Genomic DNA, 13,141 nt, shown 5'->3' with positions numbered 1-13,141 from the left:
ACTCGTGTGATTGGGTAACTGCATGAAACGTTGGGTGGATGGACTAAAGAAATAGTGGTACTCCTGAAATAGCGATAAATGTATTGTTCATAAGATAGTAAATCTGGTGTTAATCTCTCCTGTAATGCACCCTAACAGGTGGAGCAGTTGGAGAGTGCCAAGAAGACCCAATATGAGCAGGTAACGAGTGTAGCTAACCCTCTGCTCCAGCTCCTTAAACGGTGATGGTGCATGCCGCTAACATACCCACTTTGCACAGCGCCGTCTCTGGGCTCTCGTTCCACTGCAGTTTTCCTTGTGAACTGTTTGCCAAAAGGCCACAGCAGGACAAGGGATCTCGTACTGGCGTGTCCATCTCTCATGCACTTGTAGTTGTGCAGCCTCTGCTGCACCCCAAAAAAAAAAAAAGTCTCTAAGTCGTGCTTGCTGTGATACAGGTTAGAAAACTTCCATTCCTTTGGCTTCTTCTGCATCCAACCCTCCAAAATGATTATCCCTATGATTCCCTGTAATTTGGCACCTGGAATATTGTCTGTAATGAAGCCTTGCCAATGTTCCTGCTAGCTTTGTGATAGACCCTCTTAATTCAGCCTTATCCGGGCTTTCCCTGTGAATCGGGGGGAGACCCTGTGTACTGTTCCTAGTCCCTCTCCCATTTTCCCTTTGTACTGGGTTTATTGTACTGTGAATTGGTGGATACGTAGATGCCTGCCCCAGCCTGCAAACAGTTTTCAATGAAGATGGCAGCATTTGAGTGTTGTCTATCAGCCCGTGTGTGTGGGGAGGTGACCACAGGGGGCTACTAGTGGTTCTTTGGTGGCTTCATCTGGCTCCTTATACTAAACCCTCTCCCCTTCCATTACTAACCTCTGTTCCATACTTCGCTCATGGCTTTAGGCTGCCTCCTTCCATGCTGTCTTCCACTCTTCAGGTACGGTCTACTCCTGCCGGCTTTCCCTTTCCTGGGCATACCTGGTCCTACTACCGAATCAGAGACTGACCAACACTATGCCTGGCTTATAGGGTCGGACGTTCTCTTCGGTCTGCATATGACTAAGAGGGATGGTTCGGCAGGACTATGCTTACCTGTAAAATAATGACGTCTTTCGCCTGCTCTTGTGCTCTTCTAGATGTTACCTGGCTTGTTGTGTTACAGGTGCAGGAGCTGAACAAGCAGCTGAGTCAGAAGGAGAAGACCATCCAGAGTCAGCAGGAGAAGCTAAAGGTACCGATAGTGCAGAAACATCCTAAATCTCGTTCCTGAAACACTTACTGTGATCTCCCATCTGCTCACTATCGGGGGCTGTTTACTAAAGTCTGCATTGTAAGCTTTAACACCCATCCTCCCTGTCTCCTCTCTCACAGCGGGACAGTGAAGGACATAAAGAAGTCGAGAAGAAGCAGAAACAAGTGACTGAGCTAGAGGCACAACTTGAACAGCAGGTTCAGGCAGTGGAGCACTACAAAGTCCAGGTAGGTGTCTGTTCTCGTCCACATATCTTGGTTACAGTGCTGTGTTTGATTCATAGGGGTTGTAATTGCAGCTACACGCCTATAGGTGGCATCAAATCACTTAAGCTCTTTGCCATGGACTGTAGGGTAAGGGGAACATCTCATCTTCTGAATGTTTTAATACAGTAACTGACAGGGTTTTCTGGATATTGTGGTGAGGAGATGCCTCTTTAGCTGTAGGGTTCCTGGTTGTTCATGGGTTTATATCCTGTGCATCTTCTTCTTAGATGGAGAAGGCTAAGCTACACTATGATGCCAAGAAGCAGCAGAACCAGGAGCTGAGCAATGAGCTTCAGAACGTCACCCGGGAGCAGGAGCAGCTGCGCAAGGATAACGCAGAGAGCAAATCGGAGACGGAGCGCCTTGCCAAGGAACTTCAACTATCGCTGATGCAAACCAAGGAGGCCGAGCAGAGCTGCAAGGCCCTGACCAACCAAGTGAGGAGCCTGGAGGCTCAGGTAAGCTTGGTGCCCTTCACTGCTTTACCAATTACATCACTACAGAACAAAGTTCTGGGTCTTCCTGTATGGTGCATTGCTGATCACGGCTAATATGAATACATCTAGGGGGAAATGTATCCTGCCTTCTAAAGACAGAAGAAGTTGCCCATAGCAACTAATCAGCCTCCAGCTATCATTTATAAAGTATATTCTATAACACGATAGGTTGAAATTGATTAGTTGCTATATGCAACTGGTCGTTGTCTTCCCATCTCTAGAAGGTTTGATCTCTCTCGCCACCCCAAGTCCTTTACAACGTCTTGTTAGTATACAGATCATATGTCAGTTGGCCCTGACATCATGGTGGAACTCTGGCAGGTGCTGATTGCCCTGTTGCTGCTTTAATCCATTCTCCAGGTGGAGTTCGCAGACAGGCAGCTTCGTGAGTTGGGAAAGTCTCAGGTGGCCACTGATGCGATGAAGAGCCGGGAGACTCTAGGCCCACCTCGGATAACCCGGAGCCAGGCGGACGTTAGCATTGACAGTCTGGATATGAGCGATGATGATAACCCTTTGAACTCCACCAGGTAAAAGCCTTGGCCCCACAGTCTTTGTACGTATGGTTTGATCGTAGGGGGTTGTATTGCAGCAGTTCCCAACCATCTAATGCCCGTTCCATCACGTTCTAATCAGTGCTTTCTCTGTACAGGCGGAACGGCCGCTCTAATCAGGAACCCTCGACATCTGGCCATTCTGTCAGCCCAGAAGCTCCATCATCTAGCCGTCTTCCCAGAAAGGTGGAATCACTAGAGAGCCTCTACTTCACCCCCATCCCCAACCGTGTACAGTCCAAGCTGGATGCAAGTCTTGGGTCTATTGGCGATCTGTCTCTAGATTCTAGCAAGAAGACTCGTTCGGGCCGGAGACGAACCACCCAGGTCATCAACATAACCATGACTAAGGTGAGACGAGATGCGGTTCTATGCACTTTAGTCCAACCATAATCTCATATTGTGGGTTCTCTGAGTCTACAGCCTTTTGGCCAAGACCTCTTCCTCTAACGGATATATATTCAGGCAGATAAGCTGGGGTGAGGTACACTGTTTGCTCAGTAAAGGGCCCCTATAGCCGTAACCTCCAACCTGCAGCTATAATGTAATGCTTGTATAGCAATTTCACTTTCTTTTGCTCATTTGACACTACCATTCACTGTTCCTGCTAATTCCTGCCACACTCCCCCTATACACAGTGCTCGGAGTGAGGTGTTACCGGTGTCCTTGTACAGTGGTATTATAACTCCCCCTTCCTATACACTGTAGATGTGAGGTGGTACCGGTGTCCGATCCCTCTGTTCCCGTTGTCGTACGTCTTTTATATATGCAATGTATGTTTCCGCACTGTAGTAAACGCCGCTGCTTACTCTAGATCACCACTTGTATGTTTCACGCCCTTCTGTTACAAATCCCTGTATAATCAGTGCGGCTTCCCTTTCCCTTGTGCATCACAGATAGTATCTCTGAGTCCATGTTTCAGCCACATCTTGCTTCTGCCCCTGTGTGTGCCGGCAGTTGCCCTGTAACATATGATTGGATGATTTTATACATTATTTTCCCTTTCGGTTTAGAAAAAGAAGGAAGAGGCGGATCCAGAGAGTGCCAACACCTCCTTCTACAGCCTCCGCTCTACTCCGTCCCAGCCGAATTTACACCAGGCGAGCACGCGGCGTGGAAAGAAGCCCCAGTCGGCCGTTTCAGCCCCCGCCATCACCAGCCTCCCGTCCCAGGAGTCTCTGGTGAAATCGGAGCTCACCTCGTCGGACGATAGCCTGAATAACTCTGTACTGATGAACTTACCCGGCTACCGGCCCCCCACTCGCAGCTCTACCCGGCTGTCCCAGGGAGGAGGTGAGTGCGTCTCTGGGTAGTGACCTAGTAAGAGGGGAATAGTAATGGGTGGAAGTCCTGAGATGTGATCTCTGTAATGTGTTTCAGGCCGGAACAGCTTCTACATGAGCACTTGCCAGGATGAACCAGACCCCCAGGAAGACTGGAATAGAATCGCAGAATTGCAGCAGCGGAACCGGACCTGCCCCCCTCATCTGAAGACCTCCTATCCCCTGGAGTCCAGGGTATGCAGCTTGTGTTCTCTGGTCTGTGATTGGCCGGTGCAGCCAGCTCACAATCTGCGGCAGAATCCTATTTACCATTTAAATCCTGCAGAGTTCCAGGCATCACAGTAGTCGTGCGACATTGTGTCGGAGAACGGCCACTTCTGCCCAGGAATCCCCCCACATCTATGCAAGGACAGTAGGGGGATCCTGGCTCATTCGCTTTCTTTTTAAAGACCCCATCCCCCATATATTGTGATAAGTGATTCTGCTGTGTCTGGGCTGATACGTCTGCACACTCTCCCGGTCATTAATGTGATGAGAACATACAAACTCCACACTGGTAACCGTGGCTGAAGTTGAAGCCATGAACACAGCCCAGTGCCAGTATTAAGGATATCCATGCTTGACTACAGATGGTTAAAGCAAAATGACTGGTACTAATTAATCTGTACTCAAGCAAATTATATTCTTAAAACATGGACGGAGCGTGCGTAGCAGGCGGAGCTTCGATTGCATAGTGTTACCGGCTGCTGACATAACCAAGTGCTGTGCCTTAGTGTTGTGCTGCAATAGATCAGCCTGATAACCTGCAATGCCGGTGGTTGCTGAGTAATGATCCGAGCATGTGGCTGTGTTTAATAGGAGTTGTAAAAGTAATCTTTGTGTAGAACAGTGATGGGGAACCTTTGGCACTCCAGCTGTGGTTAAACTACACATCCCAGCATGTCCTGCTACAGTGTTAGCATGGCCAAATAGCAAAACTGTTGCAGGGCATGCTGGGATGTGTAGTTCAACAGCTGGAGTGCCAAAGGTTCCCTATCACTGGTGTAGAAGGTGACCGTAACACTGAGTTGCTTCCGTATTGCAGCCATCTCTCCTACCTTCCATTACGGACGAGGAGGTTAAAACCGGAGACCCCAAAGAAACCCTGCGGCGCGCCACGCTCTTGCCAAGTCAGATCCAAGAGTCCCTGGCAGGCGCACGGAGGAAGACCTTGGCGCCCAGCGGATTAGAGGGGGCAGAAGGTGGAGTAACAACGCGGCATCAGAAACGAGCGACTGAGGAGTCTCACTATGGTCCTGACACCCCGGAGGTGAGAAACGAGTCGTTAGCGGAGGTTCTGTCTCTGACCAGGCCGGAGATGGGTTCAGACGAGCTCTCTGTAACTCATGCTTCTGTACACTGGGGTGGGAGGCGTTGCTTCTAGGTTTTATGGTCTCTGAATTGGGCTTCTCCGTTCTTCCAATAGGCCAAGAAGTCTGCCAGTTGCTTTCCACGGCCAATGACTCCCAAAGACAGACCAGAGACCCGCAGAATGTCCACCGCAGAAAGCAAAGCGGGTACCAGCCAGCAGGTGAGTGTACTGGACACGGCTGTGCGGGGCTACTTACTGTGACCTCCAGGTGCTGGGCCGTGGGCCTGGGAGGTGTGGGGTGCTGGGCCGTGGGTGTGGGGCGGTGGGCCTGGGAGGTTTGGAGCGGTGGGCCTGGGAGGTTTGGAGCGGTGGGCCTGGGAGATTTTTACTCGAGAAAATCAGTAATTTCAGCTTTCTGTTGTAAGAAAGTTAAATAGAAATATTTCCCCTGCCTAGTGGACTTACCCTTAGCCGCTTTCTTGGTGTGGTCACAGCAGATGTCACCGCGCCAGGCTGGGCTTTACATGACCTGGTCGCATCTGATGGGACCAATCAAACACCCGCTGCCGCTCACAGAGGGACCTCTCGGCCCCTACGCTTCCTTGTACTCTCCCCCAGTGCCTGTCGTGCAACCACTGCTGATCGGGCAGCCCCGGGGGCACCCCCACACCCCGCAGCGGCAGAGAAATGTAAATTAAATGGCTCCCACCTTCCCCGTGTACTCCACCCTGCAGCCACCGGAAAGGACCAAAGCAGTGATGGTCTGTTGATCTGATGTATCAGTCACCGATTTGTTTTTACATTTTTTAACATTTTTTACTTTACAAATGTTCTCTTCTCACCCCACCAGGCGAGCACAAGCCGGCGCCAGTCCATGGCTTTCACCATTCTGTCCACCCCTAAGAAGCTGGGGAGCAGTCTGCTCAAAAGGGGTCTTAACAAAAAGACAACTCCCAAAAATGTCCCCCAGGGACGGAAACAAAGCGGTAGCGCCGCCAGTTCACCGCATCTCTCGCTCCACAAGTCCCCTGGCAGGAAGTCCCCGAGAGGGCCCGCTGCAAAGTCCCCTAAGACGAGTAAGGTGAGTACTCCCAGTGACTTAAGTTGTGCCGTGCCCGTTGTCCTGTGTTACCTAGCGTACGGCGTGGTATACTGTGCCGCAGCTGGGTTACTGGGGTGTAACAGATGTGAGTCTTCTCTTGTGCAGGTATCACAAGAACTACATGTACAGGTAACAGCGGAGGGTTTATTTGTGGGTGCACGCGGTGGCTTGTGAATGGTTTGGGGTTCGGCTATAACTGGTTGAGAGAGTGCGCCGGCTTCTAGTGGATAAGCAGCGTGACCTGGGGCCTATTACCATGAACACCAGTACAATAATAAAGGCTGCCACGGTTTGCCAGTAATCAGCGGATGAGAAGAACCTGGCGTGTCAGCGGGCCTAGGAGATCCCAGATCCACCTGCTTGTTCATGAAGAGCCTTGGTGATGACACTGGCTCCTAAGTACAGGACGGGTTGTGCACTTACTGGCTGGCGTTCCTGTCACCAGCAGAACGCTGTGAAATCCAGGCAATCTCTACTTTATTAACAAATAAATAACAAGTGGCGCTTGACAATCAGAAAAGTAAAAAACATTTATTTATATAAAATATATCTGGGTTACAACAACCTCCCGGGAGTAAGAAACAATATTAAAAATGTCACAATGATATGAATATGCACTGCATTAAAACTTCATAATCAATTTATAGAACATGAATTATAAGTAATCTTATTCACATGTGACTATTTCTTAGTAACACCTGGAAGGTTTTAGACCATACTGGGTTCACTATGTGCACACAATAAATGTAAAATGTATAAAGCTGTAAAATGTTTAATCTAAACAAGAGTCACTCACGGCTGTATGTTTTGGAGGGATTGTATGCGTCACAAATCCATGGCAATATGCAGCTGGTACAAGAGAGAATGATTTGAAAATACAACCTCCGCTGGACAGGAGCCTATTCAGTCCTTGCTCCCTGGTGTCGTCCCGCCGTCCCGACAGAGACACACACCAGAGTCTCAGCGGATGCAACTGATGCCGCGCAGGGAGTCCCGACAAGCTGTCCCCGCTGATCCACACCACCTCCGGTACCTCCGCACTTTCAAGATGGAGGCTGTATGCTGATATTCCGGAGTATCTATATTGATTTATGTGGGTGTATTCGGCCAACAAACGGCCTGTCTTGAGTGAAACAGACACCCGGTGTGAACTCTATGCACCGGTCTGCGCCGGGCTGAGGGGAACGGCACCTGTAGCTTCTACCTCCCCGATTTGAGGTGGATGGCTGGGGCTGTAGGAATATAAGCTGTAGTGCAGGTATTCCTAATTGCGGTGATGGGAACCTGGCTCCTGTGCACGGTTTGGAAGTAATGCAGCAACAGGCAGTGTTGATCCTTGAGAAACAAAGTCCTGTATCCTTAACGCGTTTCAACGCCAACAGGGCGTCTTTTTTGAAAGGCAGGTAAAATACCTGCCTTTCGAAAAAGACGCCCTGTTGGCGTTGAAACGCGTTAAGGATACAGGACTTTGTTTCTCAAGGATCAACACTGCCTGTTGCTGCATTACTTCCAAACCGTGCACAGGAGCCAGGTTCCTATCACCGCAATTAGGAATACCTGCACTACAGCTTATATTCCTACAGCCCCAGCCATCCACCTCAAATCGGGGAGGTAGAAGCTACAGGTGCCGTTCCCCTCAGCCCGGCGCAGACCGGTGCATAGAGTTCACACCGGGTGTCTGTTTCACTCAAGACAGGCCGTTTGTTGGCCGAATACACCCACATAAATCAATATAGATACTCCGGAATATCAGCATACAGCCTCCATCTTGAAAGTGCGGAGGTACCGGAGGTGGTGTGGATCAGCGGGGACGGCTTGTCGGGACTCCCTGCGCGGCATCAGTTGCATCCGCTGAGACTCTGGTGTGTGTCTCTGTCGGGACGGCGGGACGACACCAGGGAGCAAGGACTGAATAGGCTCCTGTCCAGCGGAGGTTGTATTTTCAAATCATTCTCTCTTGTACCAGCTGCATATTGCCATGGATTTGTGACACATACAATCCCTCCAAAACATACAGCCGTGAGTGACTCTTGTTTAGATTAAACATTTTACAGCTTTATACATTTTACATTTATTGTGTGCACATAGTGAACCCAGTATGGTCTAAAACCTTCCAGGTGTTACTAAGAAATAGTCACATGTGAATAAGATTACTTATAATTCATGTTCTATAAATTGATTATGAAGTTTTAATGCAGTGCATATTCATATCATTGTGACATTTTTAATATTGTTTCTCTGACGTCCTAGTGGATGCTGGGACTCCGTCAGGACCATGGGGATTAGCGGCTCCGCAGGAGACAGGGCACAAAAATAAAAGCTTTAGGACTAGGTGGTGTGCACTGGCTCCTCCCCCTATGACCCTCCTCCAAGCCTCAGTTAGGTTTTTGTGCCCGTCCGAGCAGGGTGCAATCTAGGTGGCTCTCCTAAAGAGCTGCTTAGAAAAAGTTATTAGGTTTTTTATTTTCAGTGAGTCCTGCTGGCAACAGGCTCACTGCAACGAGGGACTTAGGGGAGAAGAAGTGAACTCACCTGCGTGCAGGATGGATTGGCTTCTTAGGCTACTGGACACCATTAGCTCCAGAGGGATCGAACACAGGCCCAGCCATGGAGTCCGGTCCCGGAGCCGCGCCGCCGACCCCCTTGCAGATGCCGAAAAGTGAAGAGGTCCAGAAACCGGCGGCAGAAGACTTTTCAGTCTTCATGAGGTAGCGCACAGCACTGCAGCTGTGCGCCATTGTTGTCAGCACACTTCACACCAGCGGTCACTGAGGGTGCAGGGCGCTGGGGGGGGGGCGCCCTGGGCAGCAATGATAATACCTTGTTCTGGCTAAAAATACATCACATATAGCCCCTGGGGCTATATGGATGTATTTAACCCCTGCCAGGTCTCACAAACACCGGGAGAAGAGCCCGCCGAAATAGGGGGCGGGGCCTATCTCCTCAGCACACAGCGCCATTTTCCTGCACAGCTCCGCTGCGAGGAAGGCTCCCAGGACTCTCCCCTGCACTGCACTACAGAAACAGGGTAAAAAAACAGAGAGGGGGGGCACTTTTTTGGCGATATTGATATATTAAGCTGCTATAAAGGAAACAACACTTCTGTAGGGTTGTTCCTATATATTTATAGCGCTTGGGTGTGTGCTGGCAAACTCTCCCTCTGTCTCCCCAAAGGGCTAGTGGGGTCCTGTCTTCGATAAGAGCATTCCCTGTGTGTCTGCTGTGTGTCGGTACGTGTGTGTCGACATGTATGAGGACGATGCTGGTGTGGAGGCGGAGCAATTGCCGGTAATGGTGATGTCACCCCCTAGGGAGTCGACACCGGAATGGATGGCTTTGTTTATGGAATTACGTGATAATGTCAGCACGTTACAAAAATCAGTTGACGACATGAGACGGCCGGCAAACCAGTTAGTACCTGTCCAGGCGTCTCAGACACCGTCAGGGGCTGTAAAACGCCCTTTACCTCAGTCGGTCGACACAGACCCAGACACCGAATCTAGTGTCGACGGTGAAGAAACAAACGTATTTTCCAGTAGGGCCACACGTTATATGATCACGGCAATGAAGGAGGCTTTGCATATCTCTGATACTGCAAGTACCACAGAAAGGGGTATTATGTGGGGTCTGAAAAAACTACCTGTAGTTTTTCCTGAATCAGAGGAATTGAATGAAGTGTGTGATGAAGCGTGGGTTAACCCCGATAGAAAACTGCTAATTTCAAAGAAGTTATTGGCATTATATCCTTTCCCGCCAGAGGTTAGGGCGCGCTGGGAAACACCCCCTAGGGTGGATAAGGCACTCACACGCTTATCAAAACAAGTGGCGTTACCGTCTCCTGAAACGGCCGCCCTCATGGATCCAGCTGATAGGAGGCTGGAAACTACCCTGAAAAGTATATACACACATACTGGTGTTATACTGCGACCAGCCATCGCCTCTGCATGGATGTGCAGTGCTGGGGTGGTTTGGTCGGATTCCCTGACTGAAAATATTGATACCCTGGATAGGGACAGTATTTTATTGACTTTAGAGCAATTAAAGGATGCTTTTCTTTATATGCGAGATGCTCAGAGGGATATTTGCACTCTGGCATCGAGAGTAAGTGCGATGTCCATATCTGCCAGAAGAAGTTTATGGACGCGACAGTGGTCAGGTGATGCGGATTCCAAGCGGCATATGGAAGTATTGCCGTATAAAGGGGAGGAATTATTTGGGGTCGGTCTATCGGATTTGGTGGCCACGGCAACAGCCGGGAAATCCACCTTTTTACCTCAGGTCCCCTCCCAACAGAAAAAGACACCGTCTTTTTAGCCGCAGTCCTTTCGTTCCTATAAGAACAAGCGGGCAAAAGGACAGTCATATCTGCCCCGAGGCAAAGGAAAGGGTAAGAGAGTGCACCAAGCAGCTCCCTCCCAGGAGCAGAAGCCCTCCCCGGCTTCTGCAAAGCCCTCAGCATGACGTTGGGGGCTTTACAAGCGGACTCAGGGGCGGTGGGGGGTCGACTCAAGAATTTCAGCGCACAGTGGGCTCACTCACAGGTGGACCCCTGGATCCTGCAGGTAGTATCTCAGGGTTACAGGTTGGAATTCGAGAAGTCTCCCCCTCGCCGGTTCCTAAAGTCTGCTCTGCCAACGTCTCCCTCAGACAGGGCGACGGTATTGGAAGCCATTCACAAGCTGTATTCTCAGCAGGTGATAGTCAAGGTACCCCTCCTACAACAGGGAAAGGGGTATTATTCCACACTATTTGTGGTACCGAAGCCGGATGGCTCGGTAAGACCTATTCTAAATCTGAAATCTTTGAACCTGTACATACAAAAATTCAAGTTCAAGATGGAGTCACTCAGAGCAGTGATAGCGAATCTGGAAGAAGGGGACTTTATGGTGTCCCTGGACATCAAGGATGCTTACCTGCATGTCCCAATTTGCCCTTCACATCAAGGGTACCTCAGGTTCGTGGTGCAAAACTGTCATTATCAGTTTCAGACGCTGCCGTTTGGATTGTCCACGGCACCTCGGGTCTTTACCAAGGTAATGGCCGAAATGATGTTTCTTCTGCGAAGAAAAGGCGTATTAATTATCCCTTACTTGGACGATCTCCTGATAAGGGCAAGGTCCAGAGAACAGCTGGGGGACGTAGTAGCACTAACCCAAGTAGTGCTGCAACAGCACGGGTGGATTCTGAATTTTCCAAAATCTCAATTGACCCCGACGACACGTCTGCTGTTCCTGGGAATGATTCTGGACACGGTTCAGAAAAAGGTGTTTCTTCCGGAGGAGAAAGCCAGGGATTTATCCGAACTTGTCAGGAACCTCCTAAAACCAGGAAAAGTGTCTGTGCATCAATGCACAAGAGTCCTGGGAAAAATGGTGGCTTCTTACGAAGCGATTCCATTCGGCAGATTCCACGCACGAACTTTTCAGTGGGATCTGCTGGACAAATGGTCCGGATCGCATCTGCAGATGCATCAGCGGATAACTTTGTCTCCACGGACAAGGGTGTCTCTTCTGTGGTGGTTGCAGAGTGCTCATCTGTTAGAGGGCCGCAGATTCGGCATACAGGACTGGGTCCTGGTGACCACGGATGCCAGTCTGAGAGGCTGGGGAGCGGTCACACAGGGAAGAAACTTCCAGGGAGTGTGGTCAAGCCTGGAGATGTCTCTTCACATAAATATACTGGAGCTAAGAGCGATTTACAATGCTCTAAGCCTGGCAAAACCCCTGCTTCAGGGTCAGCCGGTGTTGATCCAGTCGGACAACATCACGGCAGTCGCCCACGTAAACAGACAGGGCGGCACAAGAAGCAGGAGGGCAATGGCAGAAGCTGCAAGGATTCTTCGCTGGGCGGAAGATCATGTGATAGCACTGTCAGCAGTGTTCATTCCGGGAGTGGACAACTGGGAAGCGGACTTCCTCAGCAGACACGATCTACACCCGGGAGAGTGGGGACTTCATCCAGAAGTCTTCCACATGATTGTGAACCGTTGGGAAAAACCAAAGGTGGATATGATGGCGTCCCGCCTCAACAAAAAACTGGACAGGTATTGCGCCAGGTCAAGAGACCCTCAGGCAATAGCTGTGGACGCTCTGGTAACACCGTGGGTGTACCAGTCAGTGTATGTGTTTCCTCCTCTGCCTCTCATACCAAAAGTACTGAGAATTATACGGCAAAGGGGAGTAAGAACGATACTCGTGGCTCCGGATTGGCCAAGAAGAACTTGGTACCCGGAACTTCAGGAGATGCTCACGGAAGATCCGTGGCCTCTACCTCTAAGACGGGACCTGCTTCAGCAGGGACCGTGTCTATTCCAAGACTTACCGCGGCTGCGTTTGACGGCATGGCGGTTGAACGCCGAATTCTAAGGGAAAAAGGCATTCCGGAAGAGGTCATCCCTACCCTGGTAAAAGCCAGGAAGGAGGTGACTGCACAACATTATCACCGCATTTGGAGAAAATATGTTGCGTGGTGTGAGGCCAGGAAGGCCCCGACGGAGGAATTTCAACTGGGTCGATTCCTACATTTCCTGCAAACAGGATTGTCTATGGGCCTCAAATTAGGGTCCATTAAGGTTCAAATGTCGTCCCTGTCGATTTTCTTCCAGAAAGAATTGGCTTCAGTTCCTGAAGTCCAGACTTTTGTAAAAGGAGTACTACATATACAGCCCCCGGTTGTGCCCCCAGTGGCTCCGTGGGATCTTAATGTAGTTTTGGATTTTCTCAAATCCCATTGGTTTGAGCCACTCAAATCGGTGGATTTGAAATATCTTACGTGGAAAGTAACCATGCTACTGGCCCTGGCTTCAGCCAGGAGAGTGTCAGAATTGGCGGCTTTATCGTATA

General features: G+C 50.0%; 1 protein-coding gene across 3 annotated transcripts in view; it reads left to right on the top strand.

Annotated features, from left to right (window-relative positions):
• NUMA1 (nuclear mitotic apparatus protein 1) overlaps positions 1-13,141 on the top strand; it is a 56,326-nt gene that overhangs the window by 39,185 nt on the left and 4,000 nt on the right. For 2 of the 3 annotated variants that reach the window (XM_063950890.1, XM_063950891.1), the window contains exons 15-26: positions 139-180; positions 1,157-1,225; positions 1,366-1,473; positions 1,740-1,970; positions 2,370-2,539; positions 2,662-2,914; positions 3,577-3,856; positions 3,944-4,080; positions 4,931-5,155; positions 5,312-5,416; positions 6,048-6,278; positions 6,405-6,428. In XM_063950890.1, coding sequence (XP_063806960.1) covers positions 139-180; positions 1,157-1,225; positions 1,366-1,473; positions 1,740-1,970; positions 2,370-2,539; positions 2,662-2,914; positions 3,577-3,856; positions 3,944-4,080; positions 4,931-5,155; positions 5,312-5,416; positions 6,048-6,278; positions 6,405-6,428 — 1,875 coding nt within the window. The remainder of the gene's footprint in view (positions 1-138; positions 181-1,156; positions 1,226-1,365; positions 1,474-1,739; positions 1,971-2,369; positions 2,540-2,661; positions 2,915-3,576; positions 3,857-3,943; positions 4,081-4,930; positions 5,156-5,311; positions 5,417-6,047; positions 6,279-6,404; positions 6,429-13,141) is intronic. The other variant, XM_063950892.1, reaches the window with a different exon arrangement.

Source organism: Pseudophryne corroboree, chromosome 2, assembly GCF_028390025.1.
Source record: "Pseudophryne corroboree isolate aPseCor3 chromosome 2, aPseCor3.hap2, whole genome shotgun sequence".
Lineage (NCBI taxonomy): Eukaryota > Metazoa > Chordata > Amphibia > Anura > Myobatrachidae > Pseudophryne > Pseudophryne corroboree.
This window is presented reverse-complemented; position numbering and strand designations above follow the sequence as displayed.